Raw genomic sequence first — 24970 nt, forward strand, 5'->3', positions numbered from 1 at the left:
TTCTGTTCGCCGAGCTGGGAATTTGTCTTGCAAACGTTTCGTCCCCTGTCTAGGTGACATCGTCAGTGCTTGGGAGCCTCCTGTGAAGCGCTTCTGTGCTGTTTCCACCGGCATTTATAGTGGCCTGTCTCTGCCGCTTCCGGTTGGACCCAATATACCGGCCATTACAGTGGACAGCTCGAACTGACAACTGGAAGCTGCAGAGACAGGCCACTATAAATACCGGTGGAAACAGCACAGAAGCGCTTCACAGGAGGCTTCCAAGCACTGAGGATGTCACCTAGACAGGGGACGAAACGTTTGCAAGACAAATTCCCAGCTCGACGAACAGAACCACAACAATGTTATATACACGTGTGGCACGGCAGCAATTCATTGTGTATATGCACCAATTTTACAACTGTTGCCAAAGCAGACCCACAACGTAAACAAAGTGAAGGAACATTATTATGGAAACAATTCTGGAATACGAAATGAAGATTTGTGAAGTTATAATTATTTTCACTTCAAGATGTCACCTTTAGCCCTGCACGTGAAGCAATGCAGTTCAAATTTCAGAAAGCTATTTTCCACTCGGAATTTAATCAGATACCCTGAAAACACCCAATATTTTGTGTATTAACCAAACAGATTTTGTCTTTTGAGTGCAACAACTTTTCTCCAAAATCAAATAGATGTTCTTTCACAAAAGCTGAATGCACCTAAAGTAAGTTAAAATATTCTGAATACGAAATGAGGGAATGGAAGCTGATCTATAAAATTTATTTCTTCACAATAGTTAATCTGGGAGGGTTGGTGTGGACTCGATGGGCTGAAAGGCCTGCTTCCACCCCGTAAAGATTCTATTATGATCTCTGAGCAACCAACCTAAACGAGTATGCCATTACTACCATACAGTTTTCAGTAAATATGTAGAAGACCAAATGCCAAAAAAATTAATGCAATCCACCCAGAACCATTCCCCTACATTTACCCCCGACTATAACTCTTCACTGGTTACAGCCATAAAAATGGCTTTGGTTGTTTGAAGCCAATCATCTCAACTCAGCTTGCAATGGGAGGATTTCTTCAACAATGACATAGGCGCAAATGTTTTCAGCTGTTTCATCAATAAACTTCTTTACATCATAAGATCAGAAATGTGATGTTCATTCATGACTGCAATACTCAGTTGCATTCACAACTTCTCAGATAGTGAAGCAGTTTGTTGCCAGGGTGAACTATAATACAACAGAGTCCAAACTGAGGCGTGAATTTGAGGTCTATGGCCCCATTAAAAGGGTAAGTATCACATAATAGGAGTTGGTTTCAAATTATGATAGCAGTGCTGAATACAATAAACACTAATCCTGTGATCTTTTTAAATCTGCATGTTGCACATATTCTGACAGCCATGCATTGGACGAGACTCCAGAACTGGATAGCAGCACAGCAAATAAGTAAATAAATTCTTCTTGCTGGTGACAAAACTTAATCCTGCTTTAGGATAGGCTTTCAAAAAGGTTCATCACTTAATGTTAGTGAGCTGAAAACTTAAGGACTCAGTATGAAGAATGGAAATGCACAGCTCAGTCAGCACCTGTAAAGAGAAAAGTTGAAGCACCAGTATGTTCTGGAAATAGTCACCAACCAAAAAGCATCTGTGGAGGAAGAAAATGAACTCACTTTTCATATTGATGACCTTTTTTTGGAACTAGGGCAAGTTGGATATGACAGGCTTTAAGGAACATTGGAAAGGAAGAACAAAAGGGAAGTTCTAGGGAGGAGGATAAAAGCAGAAACAAAATGACTGAGTTACATTTGTGTTCTGTATTTAGCCTTCCTGATGTAGAGGAGACTGCATTTTAAACAATGAATACGATTAATGTTATTGAATGAGGTACAAGTAATTCGCTTTTTTTTAATCTTCAAGTTCCCAGTGGGAGACTGGGTAGCAAGGAATACAGGGAATACAGGGAGGTCTAGCCATTTGGATACAGAACTGACTCAAAGATAGAGTCAGTGGTGGAGGGTTGTTTTTCAGACATGAAGCCTGTGACCAGTGGAGTGCCACAAGGATCAGTGCTGGGTCCACAACTTTTCAACATTTATATAGACGATTTGGATGTGAGCATAAGAGGTATAGTTAGTAAGTTTGCAGATGACACCAAAATTGGAGGTGTAGTGGACAGCGAAGAAGGTTATCTCTGATTACAATGGGATCTTGATCAGATGGGCCAATGGGCTGAGAAGTGGCAGATGGAGTTTAATTTAGATAAATGTGAGGTGCTGCTTTTTGGGAAAGCATAACTTAGCAGGCCTTATACACTTGAATGGTAAGGTTCTGGGGAGTGTTGCTGAACAAACAGACCTTGGAGTGCAGGTTCATAGCTCCTTGAAAGCAGAGTTGCAGTAGATAGGATAGTGAAGGCGGCATTTTGGTATGCTTTCCTTTATTGGTCAGAGTATTGAGTATAGAAGTTGGGAGGTCATGTTGCGGCTGTACAGGATATTGATTAGGCCACTGTTGGAATATTGTGTGCATTTCTGGTCTCCTTGCTATCGGACGGATGTTGTGAAACTTGAAAGGGTTCAGAAAAGACTTACAAGGTTGTTGCCAGGGTTTGAGCTATAGGGAGAGGTTGAATAGACTAGGGCTGTTTTCTCTGGAACATTCAAAGGCTGAGGGGTGCCCTTATAGAGGTTTATAAAGTCATGAGGGGCATGGATAGGATAAATAGACAAAGTCTTTTCCCTGGGGTGCGGGAGTCCAGAACTAGAGGGCATAGGTTTAGGGTGAGGTGGGAAATATATAAAAGAGACCTCAGGGGCAACTTTTGCACTGAGGGTGGTACGCATATGGAATGAGCTGCCAGAGAACATGGTGGAGGCTGGTACAATTGCAGCATTTAGAAAGCATCTGAATGGGTATATGAATAGGAAGGGTTCAGAGGGTGCTGGCAGGTGGGACTAGATTGGGTCGAGATATCTGGTTGGCATGGATGAGTTGGGCAGAAGTGTCTGTTTCCATGCTGTACATCTCTATGACTTCCCCAGGCAGCTCAAGAAAGAAGTGATGGAAGCTCGTACAATTGCAACATCTAAAAGGCATCTGGATGGGTATATGAATAGGAAAAGTTTGGAGGGTTATGGGCTGGGTGCTGACAGGTGGGACTAGATTGAGTTGGGATATCTGATCGGCATGGACAAGTTGGACCGAAGGGTCTGTTTCCATGCTGTATATCTCTATGATTCTAAGTGAGCTGATAAGTGGAATGGAACATTGACAATACCCTGCTCCAACCCTCAACAACCATCTGTGTCTCATCTTATCTTTTGTTCTGCAACACTTTTGATCTCTAATTGCCCTTAACCTTTCTGTGACCTGCCCTTTTGTCCCACTTACATCTCCCTCTTTGAACAGCATAAAGCCTTCAACTTGTGCACATCTCTTCATTCAAATAAAGTTACTGGACTCAAACATTACCATGGCTTCTCTCCCCATAGATGCTACCAGACTTCCTGAATTTCTCAACACTTTTTACTTCATATGAGGTGGTGCCAGTATTGGAATGGGGTGGGCAAAGTTAAAAATCACATAGCACCAGATTATAGTCCAACAGGTTTAATTGTAAGTACTAGCTTTCAGAGCACTGCTACCTGATGAAGGAACAGTGCTCCAAAAGCTCGGACATCCAAATAAATCCATTTGACTATAACCTGGTGTTATGTGATTTTAACTTTATTTCCGATCACCAGCATCTACTGTAATTTCTTTTTGTTAAACATGATGGTTAACTGGCACTCATCCACAACCTTAAACATTTACTCCTTCCATTAACAGATTACCACAGCTGCTGTGTGCACCTTCTATGAGAAGCACTGATAGCACATTGCAAACAAGGAGAAGGGTCTACTGCATGATTTCTGTGTTAAGACCTTGGAATTCCCTATCTAACATCTTTGTGGGATTGTCTTCAACCCTAAAACTGCAACAGTTCAAGGAGGGGGCTAATCAGCATATTCTTAACTCAAGGACAATTAAGAATGGCCAATAAATGCCATTCTAGCAAGCAACATTCATATCTCAAGAACAGCCATATGAAAACTGATTAAGAAAAGGTCCAAGTATCCAAGGTCCAAAAGACAGCTCATTCAACAGCACAACGCACTCATGAGCCTCATGTGTGCTTTCAAGTTCAAATAAATGCTTCACAAGACAAAAAACAGGTCAATGGAGTCTGCATAAGAAACTTTTTGAATAAGTCACGTTCTGAACATAGACATCAGAGGCTCTTCGTTGGTGCAGTTAGATATTATATACCTTCACTAATTCACAGAGTTATAGAGATGTACAGCACGGAATCAGACCCTTCAGTCCAACTCATCCATGCCAGCGAGATATCCTAACCTAATCTAGTCCCATTTGCCAGCACTTGGCCTATATCCCTCTAAACCCTTCCTTGGCATTCGAGTATATGAATTTTAAATGTTGTAATTGTACTAGCCTCCACCACTTCCTCTGCAGCTCTTTCCATACATGCACCACCCTTTACATGAAAAGTTGCCCCTTAGATCCCTTTTAAACTTTTCCCTCTCACCCTAAACCTACGCCTTCTAGTTCTAGACTCCCTTACCCTGGGGAAAATACCTTGTCTATTTACCCCTCATGATTTTACAAACCTCAATGAGGTCACCTCTCAGCCTCCGACGCTCCAAGGAAAACAGCCCCAGCCTATTCAGCCTCTCCCTATAGCTCAAATCCTCCAACCCTGGCAATATACTTGTCAATCTATTCTGAATCCTTTCAAGTTTCACAACATCTTTCCGATAGGAAGGAGACCAGAACTGCATGCAATATTCCAACAGTGGCCTAACCAATGTCCTGTACAGCTGCAACATGATCTCCCAACTCCTGTACTCAATACTCTGACCAATAAAAGAAAGCATACCAAACACCTTCTTCACTATCCTATCTACCTATGACTCTACTTTCAAGGAGCTATGAACCTGCACTCCAAGGTCTGTTTGTTCAGCAACACTCCCTAGGACTTTACCATTAAGGTGTATAATTCCTGCTAAGATTTGCTTTCCCAAAATGCAGCATCTTGCATGAATCTGAATTAAACTCCATCTGCCATATCTCAGCCCACTGACCCATCTGATCAAGATCCTGTTGTAATCTGGACATATTCCCAGGATTATCCTCTTTGAGTACAGCTATAATGCAATCCCTCATCAAAAATGCTATGCCCCTCCTCTCTTGCCTCCCTTTTCATCCTTCCTATAGCATTTGCATCCCGGAACCATTAAGCTGCCAGCCCTGTCCCTCCCTAAGCAATGTCTCTGCAATTGCTATGATATCCCAGTTCCCTGTTCTTAACCATGTCCTGAGTTCATTTACCTTCCCTGTTAGACCTCTTAAATTTAAACTGCATTTATTTCAATGTATCAGTCAGACAAAATTAAATCTCAAATCACTGGTGCTTACTGAAATACCTTCAGTTGAACATAACACACAGCATGCAGATTACAGCACTAACGATTTTTTTCAGAAACAAAGTTCACTATGTATAAAGGTCATCAAAGGCTTAATGATGCAACTCAAGTAAACTATTGGGAACAATCAACACAATGAAGTGGGAAAACTAACTGTTAGTGCAAAGCAAACTTGTTAACACCAAAAAAAGGACTATAGCAGGATCTGTCATCACCAAGTCTGTTGACATAGCTGTTAAGATCCATTTTAAACACACATGATCAATAAAGTATAATATGGCTGCGGTGTACAATTGTTTCCTATTTGAGCCTGATCAAGGATATAAAAACATGAACATACAATGACAGTAAACATAAAGACTGAATAAACATATTCTATAATTTACTTACAGAATATGTGCAATTCAGTTTGAAGTCAACATGTAAACCGATTTACAAAGTATTTTTATTATAGAACAGGGACAGCCAAATAGATTGTGTTTTATTAAAAAAAGACTCCAAGGTGCATATTAAGTACAAAACATTCTGTCCTACAACTCTGATCAGTGCTCGGATGGAACTAGTCTTGTGAAAAGCCAACAATCTGAACCATTAAAGAGTCAGAATTGGGGACGTTGGCAAAAAAAAAGCATTAAAAGCAACAAGAAATAGGAGAAAACCACAAATATATTGAATAGTTTAAATGCTTAATATAATGCCAAAACATCTCCTGAATGGTATAAATAGACCTAGTAGTAGGGTTATGATCCAGCATTAGTACATACACTGAATTACAAAAATTGACCATCCAGGCAATGAGAGTTCCCAGAGCTGCAACAATTAACGGACCATCAAAGCTTCAAATAATGCCATATTCTTATCAATAATAAAGGCAGATATGTTTCAATAAATAGCCTTCATCCACGGAATCTGACTGGTTAAGTATTTTGTTGGGAATCCAATTTCATGAATTTAAAGAGGTTTAGAATTACATGCAAGCTGAAGAGTGTATTACATGCATTGAGAATGTATCATTGATCCTCAATAGAACAAGTCATTGGAAAATAGCTATTTATTGTTCAATCCAACTTGACCTGAAAGCAGCTTGAATAGCGAAGTAGCTTGTTATGCTACTTCAGAGGGTAACTGAGAGACAATCATAATCCTCTAGAGTGAAGTCATATATAGGCCAAACCAAATAAGGAAGGCAATGTTTTTCCCCTGAAAGACACGTCAAATTTGACTGCCTTAGAAACACTTTCTCTAATCTGTTTTTCATTTCCATTTTTTTCCCCCAATTGAATTAAAACTAGGATTTTAGTACATGCTCAAGTATTAGTCCAGGTATTTGGATTACTAGCTCAGTTACAACCATTACGCTACCATAGCCAGACAAAAAATGCAAATCACTTTATCAAATTGAAAAGAACAAACAACCACTACGATAAAATTATAGTAAAGGGGGAAATAGAGAACTGCAAGCCTGTCAGCTTGATATCATCAGCAGGGAAAATTGATAGAACCTGTTAAAAGGGTGTGATACAAACAATTTACAAAATATTAAAATTGGTAAAGTTCAATATAGATTTGTGAAAAGAAAATTATGTTCAACAAAATTATTGCAGTTCTAGTAGACGCTGTTTGTAGCATATAAAGGAGAACCACTGGTTGTGCTGAATTTGGATTTTCAAAAAGCATGTAATGTAAGGTCCACACAGGAGGCTAATCAACAAAATCTCTTTTAATACATAATTCCCTATAAAATCAAAACATTTTTGTATTCATAATTTCAGATAGATAATCCTTTAATAACCTCTTGAAGCTATTAGCCTTGGACGCTTTACTGAGCTAATTGGCTATGAAAAGTAGCCAAGCATGAATAATGATAGCTCTTAGAGTAATATCAACAAATAGCTGTAGTTGCTAGAACAGAATTATTTTCAATTATCACAGACAAAGGCGGGCTATCTTTAAACCTTTTTTAAATAGAAAGGAATGGGCATTTAGATAACTTTCTTGATTCTTTACCCTTTATCTACCCTTGAAGAGTATTTACATCTACTCTTAAAAGATGCAATTTCCACACAAGGCCCTTGTTATCACAGAAGTGAAGTCTGTTTCAACCCAACAAAGGGAATGTTCATAAGAATGCACAGGACTTCGAGATCCACATGCCACTTTTGTTTTTTTCAAAAAAGAAGAAGAGTTCTCACAGAGATCCACAATACCATGAAGATCTAGATCTCTGTCCCTTCCTTTCAAACTCTAGTTTTAGAATCATAGAAATGCACAGCATGGAAACATACCCTTCGGTCTAATTTGTCCATGCCGACCAGATATCCTAAATTAATCTAGTCCCATTTGCTAGCACTTGGCTCATATTCCTCTAAATCCCTCCTATTCACGCACCCATCCAGATGCCTTTAAAATGTTGTAATTGTACCAGCCTTCACCACTTCCTCTGGAAGTTCATTCCATACATGCACCACGCTCTGCCTGAAAAGGTTGCCCCTTTGGTCTCTTAAATCTTTCCCCTCTCACCTTAAACCTATGCCCTCTAGTACTGGACATTTTTCTCTATTCAAATGACCGTCGTGTTCTATTGCCTCAACATTATGTAAATTTATTTTTCCTCTAAACTTCCTTTCCTTCAAAAACATACTCCTTTCATTTGTACCCCCAACATGTTTATTTTTAATTTTAAGACCCTATCCATTGCTCTAGTTATATAATTCATTGCAGTGGTGCCTGTCACCAAGGAACTGCTCCTGCTTTCTCCCTTTATTCATACGAGCACATGTTCATATAAACGAGGACTAAGAGTTGGCCATTTGACCCTGAAAGCCTGCTCCGCCATTCAATAAGATCATGGCAATTTCCAATTTATTTGTTTCAAGTTTCACATTCCTATCTACCCCAGATAACCTTAGATTATTGTTGGGAAAGGGAATCAATATCTGCCTTGAACATACTCAATGATCAAGTCTCTTTGCCTTCTGTAACAGTTCCAAACCTCAGAAAAAAACTCACCTCATCCTATAAGGCAACCCCTAATTATAAAACAGAGTCCCCTAATTCTAGATTCGCACACAAGAGTAAACATCCTTTTCACTTCCACCTTGTCAAGACCATTCGTTATCTTATACACGTCAATCAAATCATCCCTTGGCCTTCTAAACACCAGTCCAAACATGCTTGACCAGATCAATCTTGTATCATAAGACAACTCAATTTCAGGTGTCAATCTCGTAAACCTTCTTTGAAAACACTCCACTACACCTATATCCCTCCTTAAATAAGCAATGGTGAGTGCAACACTGGTAGCAAGATGTGGTTTCACCATTGCCTTGTATAATTGAAACAGCTTATTTTCATGTTCAATTTGCGTCATATCGAGTCCCTTCAAAATTCCTTCTTGCCACACCATCCCTTGAACCACATATTTAATTCTCTAAGCTGCTATGACAATGAGGACATGGCTTAAATAGCAATCCACTGTGGCTCTCGATTAGAATTTGGAGCATAACTCCTTAAATTCTCTAAACTGAACACCATTCCTAAATCTTTGTGGATCAGAACAAACAAATCTTCCCTCTCCCAATATATCCCCACTTCATGTACACACAGGTCAGGTGCAAATTCAGAATATAGCCTGCAACTGACAAAGTTGAAACAATGGCAGCTTTCAACAATTTCTGATTGCAAATTAACATAATACAACCTAGCTGCATAATCTATGCACACTTGTGAACAGATGTGTGATGGACCACATTTGTCATTCCACATGCTTGCATAACAAAAACAAAATTTAGGACCCATATAACTATTGGGGCCAGGTTTACAAATAGCAATGCCCAATTCCTTTGACAAGACACAAACATTTTAGCATGCCAAAAGTTGTTAGGTATCTTGAGAAATGCATGATAGAAATCAGGAAACTTTTATTATAGAGTCATACAGCATGGATACAGACACTTCAGTCCGACTCGTCCATGCCAAACAAGTTTCTCAAACTAAACTAGTCCCCGTGTTTGGCCCATATTCCTCTAAACCACTCCTATCCATGTGCAAGTGCCTTTTAAATGCTTTAATTGTGCCTGCATCTACAACTTCCTCAGGAAGTTTATTGCACATACAAACCACCCTCAGGTGCCTTTTACATCTTTCCTCCTCTCGCCTTAAAAAAAATGCTCTCTAATTTTGAACTCCCCTACCAGAGGGAAAAGGCCCTCCCTATTCATCTTATCTATGTCCCTAATGATTTTATAAATCTCAATAAGGTTACCCCTCAACTTCCTACACTCCACTGAAAAAAGCCTTTCCAATGCAAGTCAAACCCTCCAGCCCCAGCAATATTCTTGCAGATCTTTTCTGACCCCTCTTCAATGTAATAATATCATTCCTACAGCAGAATGACCAGAACAGCCCATAATCCTTCAAAAGTGGCCTCACCAATGACCTGTACAACTTCAAAATGACATTCCACCTCCTATTCTCCATGTTCTGAGCAATGACACAAGCGTACTAAACAATTAATGTAAGATTATATTGATAAGTTTTGCATGGATCTATTTTTTCATAAATTACTCTTTTCTCTTTTCAAGAGTTTGACCAAGCATGGAAGTAACTCTAAACATTGCTGGAAATGGGTAAAATTGTGGAGCAGGGGTTTAAATACAGCTTACCAACTTTAAAAATGCAAGAGACATTCATTTAATTGTACAATCAGCATTGCATTATTTCCTGTAGCTGAAAATTTGAAACAAAGGTGAACATGAATACCCAGACAGTCACACTTTATTCCTAAACAAGCTTGTATTAAAAATCATGTTCTAATTTGCGTACTTTTGTTGACCATTATACATATGCAGTAGTCAGAACCAATCCAGTACAAATACCATATTGTATCATCGAGTTATCAAAAATAAGCCAACTGCTACCTGTGGGAAACCATCTATTTCCAGTTGGATTCTTTAGTGACAGTTTATTTTGAATTCTACCTTTTGATCTAATACAAATCAACAATGCAAACATTAAATTCTTGTAGCTTCACCTATTGTCTTCACTACTTGACATTTTTACCAATCTTAACATAATAGTTATTAGGACTCAAACTCATACCAAGAGATTGTGCTTTCAAGTCCTACTCCAGAAATGCAAGAACAAAAGTCCCAGCCATTATTCTGGTGCTGTGTCGAGGAGATAACACAAGAGGTGCTGTCTTTCAGGTGAGGTATTAAATTTGAGCACTATACGCTATCTCAAGTGGGCATAAAAGGCTCCATGTACCACATCAAAGAGGAGCAGAGGCGTTAATAATTGTCATGACTGATATTTATACACCTATCAACATGTCACCAATGAAAATTAAGATCTTGCCACATTATTCTCATGCCCACACTTCCTGCCCTCAAACAGACCATCGCTCGCAGCAAACTACTCAGCCTTAAGGAGAACAGCGATCCAACACCACAGAGGAAAAAAAGCTCACTGTAAGAGTGCTGTGCAAAGATTGCATCCTAAGATTTAAAACTATAGATCAGAAGTCACACAACACCAACAGGTTTATGTGAAATCACAAGCTTTTGTAGCGCTGCCCCTTCGCCAGATGAAGTGAAGAAAAGCATACAGGCACGTAATTTATGGGCAGAGATCAAAAGATCATACAAATGGCCTAGGTGGAGTGTCGAATGATAAGTCTATGCAGGTGATCAAAAATATCAGATGGCATGAGTAAAGTGTCAACAGCTGAATGGTAAGTAAATTGGATTACCTCAATCCAATTAATTGGGGCAGAGAGATAATCATAAATAATTAAAAATAAGGTGGTGCTAGAGACAAACCAAACAGCTGGAATAACATGATAGGTATAAGAGTCACATGCCAAGGGTCTAATCAAAGTAACAAGTAATTCAAAAATGTACAAACTAATTAAGGTCGAGTGATCATAAGTTATCCAAGTGATGGTGTTAAACAGGACAGCAAGGAAGATTTTGACAGATGCAAAATAGTGTGGTGGGGTCACATGTAATACGACACGAACCCAAGATTATGGTTGAGGCTGTCTTAGTGGGTAGGGAACTTGACTATCCTGTTGTAATGTATTTTGAAGGCTGCTTACCCGAAGATCAGAGGCTGAGTACCCTTGACAGTTGAAGTGCCTCCCAAATGGGAGGGAACATTCCTGTCTGACAATTGTTGCGCAGCGACCATTCATCCAATGCTGTAGTGTCTGCATAGTCTCGCCAATATACCATGCCTCGGACATCCTCACCTGCAGCATGAGAGAGACCATTGGCTGGGTCAGATGAGCACTTGCCATGTACATGGTGGGTGGTGTTCCCACCTGATGGTAGTATCCATACCATCAATCTGACATGTCTTGCAGATGTTGCCATGGAGGAGTTCAGTGGTGCTGTAGTCACTGTCCTCCTGAATGCTGGGTATTTTGCTGCTAACAATAGTCTGTTTGAGGGTGAGAAGTGAGGGCATAAGGATGATCTTGCTGAGATTTTAATCTTCATCGATGACATGTTGAAGGCAGCAAAGAACATGACGTAGTTTCTCCACTTTGGCAAATACTGGACAATGAATGGTGCTCTATAGACCACGTGCTGTGTCTGTCTTCTGAGAAAGTCATTGCAGTTTTTCATTGTGGCACATCAAAACTAGCAACTGATGAGTTGAGCATCGTGTTCCGTTCTTACGGAGATATATTGGTGAGACTATGCAGACGCTATGGCAAGGGATGAATGAACAGCATGCAACAATTGCCAGACGGGATTGTTCCCTCCCAGTCAAGGAACACTTCAGCGGTCAATGATATTCAGCCTCCAATCTTCAGGTAAGAGTCCTCCAAGGCAGCTTTCGAGGTACACAAAAATGCAGAATCGCTGATCAGAAACTGATAGCCAAGTTCCGAATCCATGAAGATGGCCTCAACCGATTTCTTGGATTAATGTCGCACTATACGTAACACCACCATACTGTTCTGCACCTGTCAAAATCTTCCTTACTGTATTTGTAAAAGCTTCCTTACTGTCTTGTTTTAACACCACCACCCTGATAACTTATGATCTCTCTAACTTAATTAGGTTGTACAGTTTTGGATTACTGGTTAATTTGGTTAGACCCTCAGCATGTGACTCTTCTACCTATCATGTTATTCCAGTTGTTTGATTTGCCTCCAGCACCAACATATTTTTAAATTTTAGTAGTTACCTCCTTGCCTCAATTAATTGGATTACAGGTCACCTTCTTCACCTAATATTCAGCTGTTGACATTTTACTCTCACCATCTGATATATTCAATGACCTGAAGAGACTTATTATACATCAGTGCACTCACACCATTTGTATGATCTTTTGATCTCTGTGCCTATATGTTTTTCTTCACTTCACCTGACAAAGGGACTGCACTCCGAAAGTCTGTGATTTCAACAAACCTGTTGGACAACAACAGTGTTTGTTCCACCCTCCACTCCAACTAATCACTATCACCCCCCACCTTCGTTCACCTATCGTATTCCTAGCTACCTTTCCCCCCACTCCCACTCCCCCTCCCATTTATCTCTCAGCCCTCTTGGGGCCTTCCACATTCCTGAAGAAGATCTTATGCTCAAAACGTCGACTCCTCTGTTCCCCACCTGACCGGCTACACTTTTTGACTTCAACAGTTGTGCAACTTCTGGCCTTGTGCACCCCAATCCAATACCAGCACCTCCACTTTATTTAAAGTTATAAATAGACAATATTCAAATGCACTCAATTGCCTTTAAAGCATTTGGAACACCATTTCCACTTTTGTCAGTCTAACTACACTAAATCTTTATTCTGTTTTGCATTCAACTTTCTAGTCATTCTATATATTCTCTCACTCCATAAGCTCAAACCTTAGTTCACTACATTTTATCGAAAGTCTGATGACTATCTAGATTACATCTCTAAGATGATCCTTTTATGTTCAGCTATTCATATAGTCACATGATTTTTCAGAACAAGAAAGAGTTTAACTAAGTATCAAATAAAGAACCTCAGTAGCAACATATTCCACAAACATAAGTTCTTGAAGACAGGTACAGAATTTGGGGAGCAAAGGTGAAGTCCAGATAGTTATCCTCTGGAACTGAAAAGTAACCCTCAGCTACTCCCATTTACCCTCAAGAGGCAGCTCCAAAGCAGCAATGACAGATCTAGAAGCACATACTCTGCGAGGGATGATGTATAAAGACTTACGAAAGGCACGTTTAAAGTCTTGTTTAAAAAAAAACTCAAATGTTCAACAAAGAGCTTAACTAAGATGTAAAATATACTTACTTATAATGCAACTTTTCCTTTTGGAATACTATCATTAAAAGAAACAAGTCCACCCAAATTTCTCTTATAAAGTGGAATTTACCATTTTCAAAAGGACTGCAATTTATTTAGTCAATTATTTACATATATCCTTATTCAAAAATAATAATTATAAAATTATCTAATTTTATACCCAAGAACATATTAGAAATATGCCAAATTTCACGTAAACCAGACTTGTCTCCTGCTTTAGTATTAAGCTATTGAATGACTGATACATAGCGCAATACTGAATTTGTCAGACAGGTGTATTTCATCCTTACAAGAACATTTCAATCAGAACTCAAGAAAGCTTGTGTTGAACTGCCCCAGTATTAAACTACACTGAAAAATAGCATTTATAGAAATAAAGAGAGCTACGGGTCCCTCTCCCCCACCACCCCCTAATCCATTACTCAACATTTTAAATTTGATACAGTACTTACATTCAGTAAGTCAGGTTCATGGATTACATTTGGATTCACTTCTTTCAACTCTGAACTTGGAGTGTCACATAGTTTTTCTTGCGCTGACATCAGGTCTCTTATTCCTCCTCTCCGATGCCTTAAGCCTGAGCTTAGACTCTCTTCTAACCGTAGGCCTTCCAGTTTGTTAACAATATAAAGTTGTTCTTTAAAAATAACTGGTGTTTTTGTTTGGTTCAGAATGCTGTTAATTTCAAAAACCTGTTTAAGAAGAGTACGCAAATTAATCTTCTCATCCATATTTTGCACATACACAGTAAGTTAATACTGTATTAGTATCGGGAATTATTGTTGCTAATCATGGACAAGAAAAACATTGATTTTAGTCCAAACTTCTCATGCATTCTTCAATGTGAAGAGGGGGCCCAAACTACTGAGTTTATTTACTTTCAATTAAAAGGTCTCTCTTCCCAATGTTGCCGTTTAGTTCCAATGTTAGCAGCTTTATGGAACTTTGCAGTATTTTGGATGTAAACCTACATGCTGAGTGTCAACATATTAGTGCAACTTTGGAGGATATTGCAGCTTCTATCAACAGTTGCCAACATACATCAATGAATTAAGAAAAAGGACCCTACTTATTTTTCTCATGCTTATCCAGGAACAGTCAAGCTGCATGCTAGACCAAATATGATAAGATTACCCTTATCACCAAAAGGCCAGAATCAAACTTAAGATTTTCAATCAACATGTGTTTGTATTGCACTGGAGAAAATAAAGGAAAGAAAACATAACACACCTAATGAAGAGCCAATCATAAATACCAAATTCAATGTCCAAAGAGATCCATTAGAAACCATAAAGCAATTTTCACTTACTGCTTTGAGGTCCATTACCACACTTTGCCTCACTTTGTGTAGAGTCTGGGAATTTAACAAGACAAGCCTCATATTCTTTGCTCTCCCAACATTTGGGCATCCCTCTATAGAGATCTCAGATTTTAAAAAAAGCTCATAAGTCCAAGCTATCAAATCTTATGGGACTCCTTAATATCATCTGCTGAACATCATTTCTCCCAAATACTTATTGTATATTCTTAACCTTAAATATAATATTGAAAACAGAATACATAGGTTAACAGTATATATAAAACAAAACTATTAATGCATTTTTGCCAGAAATGTTGTCAGGGTTGAGGCCGATACATTATGCACTTTTAAGGAAGTGGTAGATAAACTTCGTGTGTCTAAAGGAATCAAAGGATCTGGGGTGGGGGAAACAGGATTAGGCTATCGAGTTCAATGACCAGCCATGATCACGGTGAACGGCAGAGCTGTCTCAACAGGTCAAATGGCCTACTCCTACTGCTCTCTTCTATGCTCTGTTTCCATGCTTTTACAAAGGGCATGATTCGGAGATGCCGGTGTTGGACTGGGGTGTACAAAGTTAAAAATCTCACAACACCAGGTTATAGTCCAACAGGTTTAATTGGAAGCACACTAGCTTTCGGAGCACTGTTCCTTCATCAGGTGATAGTCACCTGACAATCACCTGATGAAGGAGCGTTGCTCCGAAAGCTAGTGTGCTTCCAATTAAACCTGTTGGACTATAACCTGGTGTTGTGAGATTTACAAAGGGCAACAGTGGTAAAATTCAAATCCCAAAAGTATCAGTAAAATACAAGAACACAATTTAAATTGGGCTCCCACCAACCAAACTGAAAGCTGTGGTTCAATTTCCCCTGCTCTCGGGTGTGATTTACCATCAATTTGTGATCTCATGGTATAGCACAACAACCTTATCAAATCTTTTGACTCACTGACTAACACTATAAAAGGAGTCTATAATATTGCAAAATGCAAGATTTTTACAAACTCTCCAACAGATTTTCAATATTATAAATCCACATATCCTCATTTAAAATAGTAGCTGTCTCCATAAACATTTATAATGAGAAAATTGAAAACTATTGAAATGGGAATCCCTTTTAAATAGTTCTTATTACGTTGTAGATAACAGCCCCCATCACCACTGGAAGAACAGGTCCTCATTTCATTTGTCTAAATTTCATTATCTTTTTGTTAGTTTCATTATACATGTTGCCTGGCCCTGAACTCTCATTCTACTCATCTCTAAACATTCATCCAACATTCAAAATACTACAAATGCTGACAATCTAAGACAAAACAAAAACACTGGAGAAATGCAACAGCTCTGGGTGCATCTGTGCAGAGAGAAACAGAATTAATGTTTTGAGTTTAGATTTGAAACATTAACTCGATTTCTGTCTCCAAAGATGCTACCAGAGCTGTTAAGTTTCACCAGTACTGAGTACCTTTATTTCATACTATTTGCATCTAGCCTTTCCCTCCTGCCCACTTGGTTATGAACTCTGATTCTATTTAAACCAAACCTTGCTTTTCAGAAAAAGCTTATTTTCAAGTTGAGGAGCTTACTCTTTCTAGAAAAGATAATTCAGACTCAGTTTCCTTCTGCTCCTACTCTCAAGACTATATAGTTGATTCCCTGCTTGCAGTTTCCTTCATATCTTTCAAACTTTGAAAAAAAATTCATTCAGGCAAGACTGCTCCTAACTTTCTGATACTTCTGGAACAAAGCTTGAGAAATTAATTTTTCATACTCACTTGTAAAAGACAGCAACACGTGGACAGGCAGACTGCTGTACGAATGGAAAATATACACTCAAACTAGCTGTGGTTCACAAGAACAATAATAATAAAACTTTAAATCTGGCCCAGCCACAAATAACACTCTACAGATGCAAATACAAAAGGATACTTGTTTACGCCTTGGTCAGCTATCTTAAAATAATATTTTATCTACTTTACCATATGCTGCTTTCATTTCTAATGTGGCATCAATCCAACTCTGAAGCTAAGATTGCAGTCCCAAGTTAAAGTTAGCGTTATCAACTCATCCATGCCAACCAGACAACCTAAAATTAATCTAGACCCATTTGCCTCCATTTTGCCATGTTCTTCTCAAGCCTTTCAATTCAGATACCCATCCAGATGCCTTTTAAGTATTATAATTGTACCAGTCTCCACCACTTCCTCTGGCAGTTCACGCCATACACGCACCAATTTCTGCATTAAAAAGCTGCCCCTTAGGCCCCTTCTATATCTTTCCCCTCTCACTTTAAAGTTATGCATCTCGTCCTGGACTCAGCTACCCTGGGGAAAAGACCTTGACTATGCACCCTATCTATGCCCCTCAGGTTTTGATGAACTTTGAAACACCTCTGTTTCCGACGCTTCAGAGAAAGGGATAGTCCCAGCCTATTCAGCCTCTCCTGATAGCTCAAACCCTCCAATTCTGACAACATCCTTGTAACTCTTTTCTAAATGCTTTCAAGTTTCACACCATCCTTCCTACAACAGGAAGACCAGAATTGAATGCAGTTTTCCAAAGGTGGCCTAACCAATGTCCTGTACAGCTGTAACATGACCTCCAAACCACTATACTTGATACACTAACCAATAAAGGAAAGCATACCAAACACTTTCTTCACTAGCCAGTCAACCTGTGACTCCACTTTCAAGAAACAATGAACTTACACACCAAGATCTCTTTGTTCAGCAAAACTCTCCAGGACCTTACCATTAAGTGTACAAGTCCTGCTCGGATTTGTTTTTACAAAACGCAGCACCTCCCATTTATCTAAATTAAATTCCACCTGCCACACCTTGGCCCATCTGATCAAGGTCCCATTGTACTCCAAGGTAACCTTCTTGGCTGTCCACATCATCATCATCTGCAAACTTACTAACTGTACCTCCTATGTTCACCTCCAAATCATTTTTATAAATGACAAAAGCAGTCAACCCAGCACCGATCCTTGTGACACACCACTGGTCACAGGCCTCCAGTCTGAAAAGCAACCCTCCACCACCACTCTGTCTCCTACCTTTGTGCTACTTTGTATAAAGTGTTAAAATTTCATACCTATTCCCTCCTCTGCAATACGAGCTTATTAATGTCAACTGCTTGCTGCTACAAAGTAAAACATTTGTCGCTCCATTACTAAGAATCATCCTGATCAAAAAATTACAAAAATGCATATGCAACTGACAGACAATCCTACAAAAAAACTTACAAAAACAACTGAATTATAAGAACATCTAAAAAATCTTATTACGTAGACATGATTTCACCTGTATCAGTAGATCTTTAAACATCAATATTTAATGTTTCCAAATAGTAAATTAGCACATTTTATTAAAGCATCTGGAAATTCCAAAACTAACAAAGTTTAATTCAAATAAAAGTCAAAAATGGAGAATATATCGCTCAGCATCTGAAACAAAATGGATATGCTAAATACTTGAGGACCCTTTATCAGAACTCCTATTTGATCAGTCAGTCCAGTAATCCAGACCACATGCCCTCCTGGTATGTAACACACTGATAGAGACTCTTAACAGAGACGCCTTTGAAACTGTCAACATATTATTTACAGCCATACAGTCCTACAGCACGAGATAGGCCCTTTGACCCAAACTGGTCCACGCTGACTAAAATGTCTGTCCATGCTAATCACATTTCCCTGCACTTGGCCCATATCCTTCTAAGTTGAAGAGTGTTGTGATGGAAAAGCACAGCCAGTCAGGCAGCATCCAAACAGCAGGAGAGTTGATGTTTAGAGCATGAGACCTTCATCAGGAATAAGGGGGAAGAGGCCCAAGGGGACGGAGAGATAAATGGGAGAGTGTTAGAGCTGGGGGCAGAGGGTGGTAGCTGGGAATGTGATAAGTAGATGAAGGTGGGGGTGAAGATGATAGGTCAGACAGGAGGGTGGAGCAGATAGGTGGGAAGGAAGATGGACAGGTAGGACAGTGCCAAGTTGGAAGGTTGGATCTGGGATAAGGTGGTGGGAGGGGAAAAGAGGAAACTGGTGAAATCCACATCGACCACATGTGGTCGGAGGGTCCCAAGACGAAAGACGAGGTGTTCTTCCGCCAGGCTTTGGGTGGTTAGAGTTTGGCAGTTGAGGCAGCCCAGGACTTGCATGTCCTTGACAGAGTGAGAGGGGGGAATTAAAGTGTTCAGCCATAGGATGGTTAACACCCCCCTCGCACTCCATCAAGGACATGCAAGTTCTGGGCCACCCAAAGCTTGGAGGAAGAACGCCTCATCTTTCATCTTAGGACTCTCTGACCACACAGGATCAATGTAAATTTCACCAGTTTCCGTATTTCCCTTCCCTTACCTTATCCCAGATCCAATCTTCCAACTCAGCACCGCCCTCTTGAACTGTCTTACCTGTCCATCTTCCTTCCCACCTTTCTGCTCCACCCTCCTCTCCGACCTATCACCTTCACCCCCACCTTCATCTACCTATCGCATTCCTGGCTACCATCCCTCCAGCCCCACCCTCTTCCCATTTATCTCTCAGCCCCCTTGGGCTACAAGCCTCATTCCTGACAAAGGGCTTATGCTCAAAACTCATTCCTGACAAAGGGCTTATGCTCAAAACGTTGATTCTCCTGCTCCTCGGGTTCTCCGAGGCTTCTCTTTGTAGCCCTTGAATAATGGCACAACATTCGCTACCCTCTAGTCGTCCGGGACCTCACCCATGACGAACGATAGTGCAAAAATATCAGCGAGGGCCCCATAACTTTTTATCTAGCCTCCTGCAGTGTTCTTGGATATATCTGGTCAGAATCAGGAGATTTATCAACCTTCATACATTCTAATACATCCAACACCACCTCTACTGTGATATAGACTGTCTCCAAGTCTTTCTCCACAGTAAACATACAGGAGAAATATTCATTAAGAACCTCACCCACCTCCTACGGTTCTACATATACATGTCCACTTTTGTCCATGAGGGGCCTTATTCTCTCTCTAGTTTTTTTTCCCTTTCGTATACTTAAAAGTACATATTTGGATTCATCCTAATCTTCTCAGCCAAGGCTATCTCGTGCCCTATTTTCACCTTCCTGAATACCTTCTTCAGTAAACTCCCTGTATTCCCTATATAATCCAGAGATTCCCTTGATCTCAGCTGTACCTAAGCCATGCCTCCCTTTTTCTGGTCAAAGCCTCAATATCTTGTCATCCAGGGTTGCCTATTCCTGCCAACCTTGCCCTTCAAACACACAGGAACATATAGACCTTGATCTCTAGCTATCTCACTTTTGAAAACCTCCCACTTGCCAGGCATCCCTTTATCTGCAAACAAACCACTCCAATCAACCCCATAAGCTCCTGTCTAATTCCCCTTGACCCAATTTAGAACGTGAACCAGTTTTGTCCCTTTCCATAACTATTAACTGAACTATGTCACTGGTCCCAAAGTGCTCCCCCACTGTCCCCTCCATCACCATCTTGTCCTATTTCCCAAGAGGAGGTCCAGTTTTTCTCCTCCTTGAGTAGGGCCCTCTATATACTGCTTGAGAAAACTTTCCTGAATGCACTTAACAAATTCCATCCCATCTAAGCCTTTAACAGTCTGGCAGTCACAGTCTATGTTAGGAAAATTAAAATCCCAACCATATTCCTCTTGCAAATCTTCCCAATCTCCCTACATAATTTTTCCTCTAATTCTCTAAACTATTTGGGGGTCTATAGTACCACCCCAATAATGTCACCATCCCTTATTAACTCTACCCACAAAGCCTCACTGGATGATCCTTCAGTAATTTCATCGGATTACTGCTGTGATAATCGCCTAAATCAAAATTACAACTCACCCCCCGCTTCCACCACTCCTGTCGTGCCTAAAGCACATGTAACCTGGCACATTAAGTTGCCAGTCCTGTTCCTCCCTTAGCCATGTTTCTGTAATGGCTATAATATCCCAGTCCTACGTATCTATCCACACCCTGAGTTCATCAGCGTTATTTGTCAGTCCTCTTGCAATGAAATAAATGCAATCTAATCCAACAGGCATTCCTTGCTCCCTGTTGTGTTCCAGCCTGACCAGTCACTTCAACCTCCTATTTCTGATTACTGTATCTCCTTCAAGCCTCGCACTTGCCTCCCTGCTGTTGAGGATCCCACCTCCCACCTTCCAATCTACTTTAAACTTTCTCTTGCAGCACTAGCAAACCTGGCCACCAAGATATTGGGTCCCCTTCAGTTCTGGTGCAACTGATCCTGCCCCTCTTGAACAGGCCACCAATGCCCCAAAAAAAGAAATCCTAACGACCTAGAACTCTGAATCTCTGCCCACTGCACCAATTCTTTCGCCACCTATTCAGCTGTCACATCCTCCTGTTGTTACCCTCACTAGCACATGGCACTGGAAGTAATCCAGAGATTATCACCAACGAGGTCCTGGTTTTTAAACTTTTTTTCCTAGCTCTCTTATCACTGTGCAGGACCTCATCCCTATTTCTACCCATGTAATTTGTGCCAACATGAACAATGACTTCTGGCTGCTCACCCTCCCCCTTGAGAATGTTCTGCAGCTGCTCTGAGACATCCTGGACCCTGGCACCTGGAAGGCAACTCACCATCCTGGATTCCCGTTTGCAGCTACAGAGTCACCTTTCTGTCCCCTAACTATCGAGTCTCCCATCACTAAGGTCCTGTTTACGTTCACCCTTTCCTGCTGTGCTCCAGAGCCAGTCATAGTGCCATCAACCTAGCTACTGCTGCTTTCCCCAAATGGTCATTTCCCCCCAACACGGTCCAAAATGGTATATTTGTTTTCGAGGAGAATGGCCACAGGGACTTCCTACATGCTCTGCCTACTTCATTTGCCTTTCCACCCAGCTATTCTCTGTCTGCACCTCACTAAAACTCTTATCTATGAAACGCTCAGCACCTCAGATGACCTGGAGTGAGCCCAGCTCCAGCTACGGTCTCCCAGGAGCTGCAGCTGGGTGCACTTCCCCCAGGTGTAGTCATCAGGGACATTGGAAGTCTCCCTGAACTCTCACACCCTGCAGAAGGAACATGCAACTGTCCGAATTGACATCTTAACTGCTGTAAAACTAAACTCTGAGGTGGAGGCGACGGAAGAATTGTTCGACATCACGGCGTGTATTAAATTCATTGAGGGGGATGAGGGCGAGTCCTTTGCTGAGGACTATTCGTTCGTCCGTCCTCAGTGAGGGGGAGGTCTGGGGGGGATGGTGAAAACCCGACAGGGCTGGGAGCTGAGATCTGCTGTGGGTGTAGAGCTGGGAGTGGGGGCGGAACCTGTAACTGGAGTGGATGTGATGGTGGGGAATGGGGGTGGAGACATGAGCAGGGGTAGTGGTCCCCTCAGGGTTCTGGGGGGTGGGGATAGTGAAATGGGGTCTGTGGGGGGCATGTCAGCAGAATGCAGGTGAGTGGCGCTGGTGGGGGCGGAAGTGTGGTGACCACGGCAGTAGGGGTGGCGGAAGTCACTGAGCATGTGGCATTAGCGATGATGTGAAGGGCGGAAGCGATGTCACATGTGATGCATGAGGAATTGTGAGAGGTGGAAGTGGTTGTGGGAGTGGCCATGATGGGGACGGAAGTGACATCATCAATTAGCGTGGGGGTGGCAGCTGCATCAGCCGCATGGCTAATGGCGTCTGAGTAAATTCCGAGGCCAGGGGAATCTTCTGGAATGTTTGAGGAACACTGGTTATGGAGGTGGGTAGATAAAACTTTGTTGTACTTACAGTTTTTGATGTTTGAGATGAAATTGAAATACTGTTTGTTGAGAGTATGAATTCTCCTGAGGATGTAGTACAGAGTGGGTCCTTTGCAATTCTGAGAGAGTGTGGCCCTCAGCTGAGGCAGGGATGACTGGAGAGAGGTTAGGTGCTTCCAACCTCATAGTCCGGGAACCCGGTTCTACCTCCTTCCCAAGATCCACAAGCCTGACCACCCTGGCCGACCCATTGTCTCAGCATGCTCCTGCCCCACTGAACTCATCCCTACCTACCTCGACACTGTCCTATCCCCCCCTAGTCCAGGAACTCCGCACATACGTTCGAGACACCACCCACACCCTCCACCTCCTCCAAGACTTCCGTTTCCCTAGCCCCCAACGCCTCATCTTCCCCATGGATATCCAATCCCATTACACCTCCATCTGCCATGACCAGGGCCTCTAAGCCCTCCGTTTTTTCCTCTCCCGACGTCCCCAACAGTACCCTTCCACCGACGCTCTCATTCGTTTGGCCGAACTGGTCCTCACCCTTAACAATTTCTCCTTTGAACCCTCCCACGTCCACCAGACCAAAGGGGTAGTCATTGGCACACGTATGGGCCCCAAATTTGCCTGTCTCTTTGTTGGCTACGTAGAGCAGTTGATCTTCCATAATTACACCGGCACCACTCCCCACCTCTTCCTCCGCTACATTGATGACTGCATTGGCGCCACCTCGTGCTCCCGCAAGGAGGTTGAGCAATTCATCAACTTCACCAACACATTCCACCCTGACCTTAAATTTACCTGGACCATCTCTGACACCTCCCTCCCCTTCCTGGACCTCTCCAGCTCCATTAATGACAACCGACTTGACACTGACATTTTTTACAAACCCACCGACTCCCACAGCTACCTGGATTACACCTCTTCCCACCCTACCTCTTGCAAAAATGCCATCCCGTATTCCCAATTTCTCCGCTTCCGCCGTATCTGCTCCCAGGAGGCCCAGTTCCATCACAGAACACACCAGATGGCCTCCTTCTTTAGAGATCGCAATTTCCATTCCCACGTGGTTAAAGATGCCCTCCAAGCATCTCGTCCACATCCCGCACCTCCGCCCTCAGACCCCATCCCTCCAACCGTAACAAGGACAGAATGCCCCTGGTGCTCACCTTCCACCCTACCAACCTTCGCATAAACCAAATCATCCGCCGACATTTCCGCCACCTCCAAACAGACCCCACCACTAGGAATATATTTCCCTCCGCACCCCTTTCCGCCTTCCACAAAGACCGTTCCCTCCGCGACTACCTGGTCAGGTCCACGCCCCCCTACAACCCACCCTCCCATTCTGGCACTTTCCCCTGCTACCGCAAGAACTGTAAAACCTGCGCCCACACCTCCTCCCTCACCTCTATCCAAGGCCCTAAAGGAGCCTTCCACATCCATCAAAGTTTTACTTGCACATCCACTAATATCATTTATTGTATCCGTTGCTCCCGATGCGGTCTCCTCTAAATTGGGGAGACTGGGCGCCTCCTAGCAGAGCGCTTTAGGGAACATCTCCGGGACACCCGCACCAATCAACCACACCGCCCCGTGGCCCAACATTTCAACTCCCCCTCCCACTCTGCCGAGGACATGGAGGTCCTGGGCCTCCTTCACCGCCGCTCCCTCACCACCAGACGCCTGGAGGAAGAACGCCTCATCTTCCGCCTCGGAACGCTTCAACCCTAGGGCATCAATGTGGACTTCAACAGTTTCCTCATTTCCCCTTCCCCCAGCTCACCCTAGTTCTAAACTTCCAGCTCAGCACTGTCCCCATGACTTGTCCGGACTTGTCCTACCTGCCTATCTCCTTTTCCACCTATCTACTCCACCCTCTCCTCCCTGACCTATCACCTTCATCCCCTCACCCAATGTACTCTATGCTACTTTCTCCCCACCCCCACCCTCCTCTAGCTTATCTCTCCACGCTTCAGGCTCACTGCCTGTATTCCTGAAGGGCTTTTGCCCAAAACGTCGATTTCCAAGCTACTTGGATGCTGCCTGAACTGCTGTGCTCTTCCAGCACCACTAATCCAGAATCTGGTTTCCAGCATCTGCAGTTATTGTTTTTACCTTGTTCTGTTAATGTCAGTGATCCAATCAC

At 41.9% G+C, this 24970-nt stretch overlaps 1 protein-coding gene across 2 annotated transcripts in view; it reads right to left on the reverse strand.

Moving 5' to 3' along the window:
• The window catches only part of LOC140458139 (adiponectin receptor protein 2), a 73948-nt gene that overhangs the window by 41734 nt on the left and 7244 nt on the right, over positions 1-24970 (reverse strand). Inside the window, exon 2 of one of the 2 annotated variants that reach the window (XM_072552275.1) lies at positions 14238-14477. The exons of the other annotated variant lie outside the window; for it this stretch is intronic. Within the exon in view, the coding sequence (XP_072408376.1) occupies positions 14238-14327 (90 nt within the window). The 5' untranslated portion in view covers positions 14328-14477. The remainder of the gene's footprint in view (positions 1-14237; positions 14478-24970) is intronic. 2 annotated transcript variants of the gene reach the window in all.

Source organism: Chiloscyllium punctatum, chromosome 32, assembly GCF_047496795.1.
Source record: "Chiloscyllium punctatum isolate Juve2018m chromosome 32, sChiPun1.3, whole genome shotgun sequence".
NCBI lineage: Eukaryota > Metazoa > Chordata > Chondrichthyes > Orectolobiformes > Hemiscylliidae > Chiloscyllium > Chiloscyllium punctatum.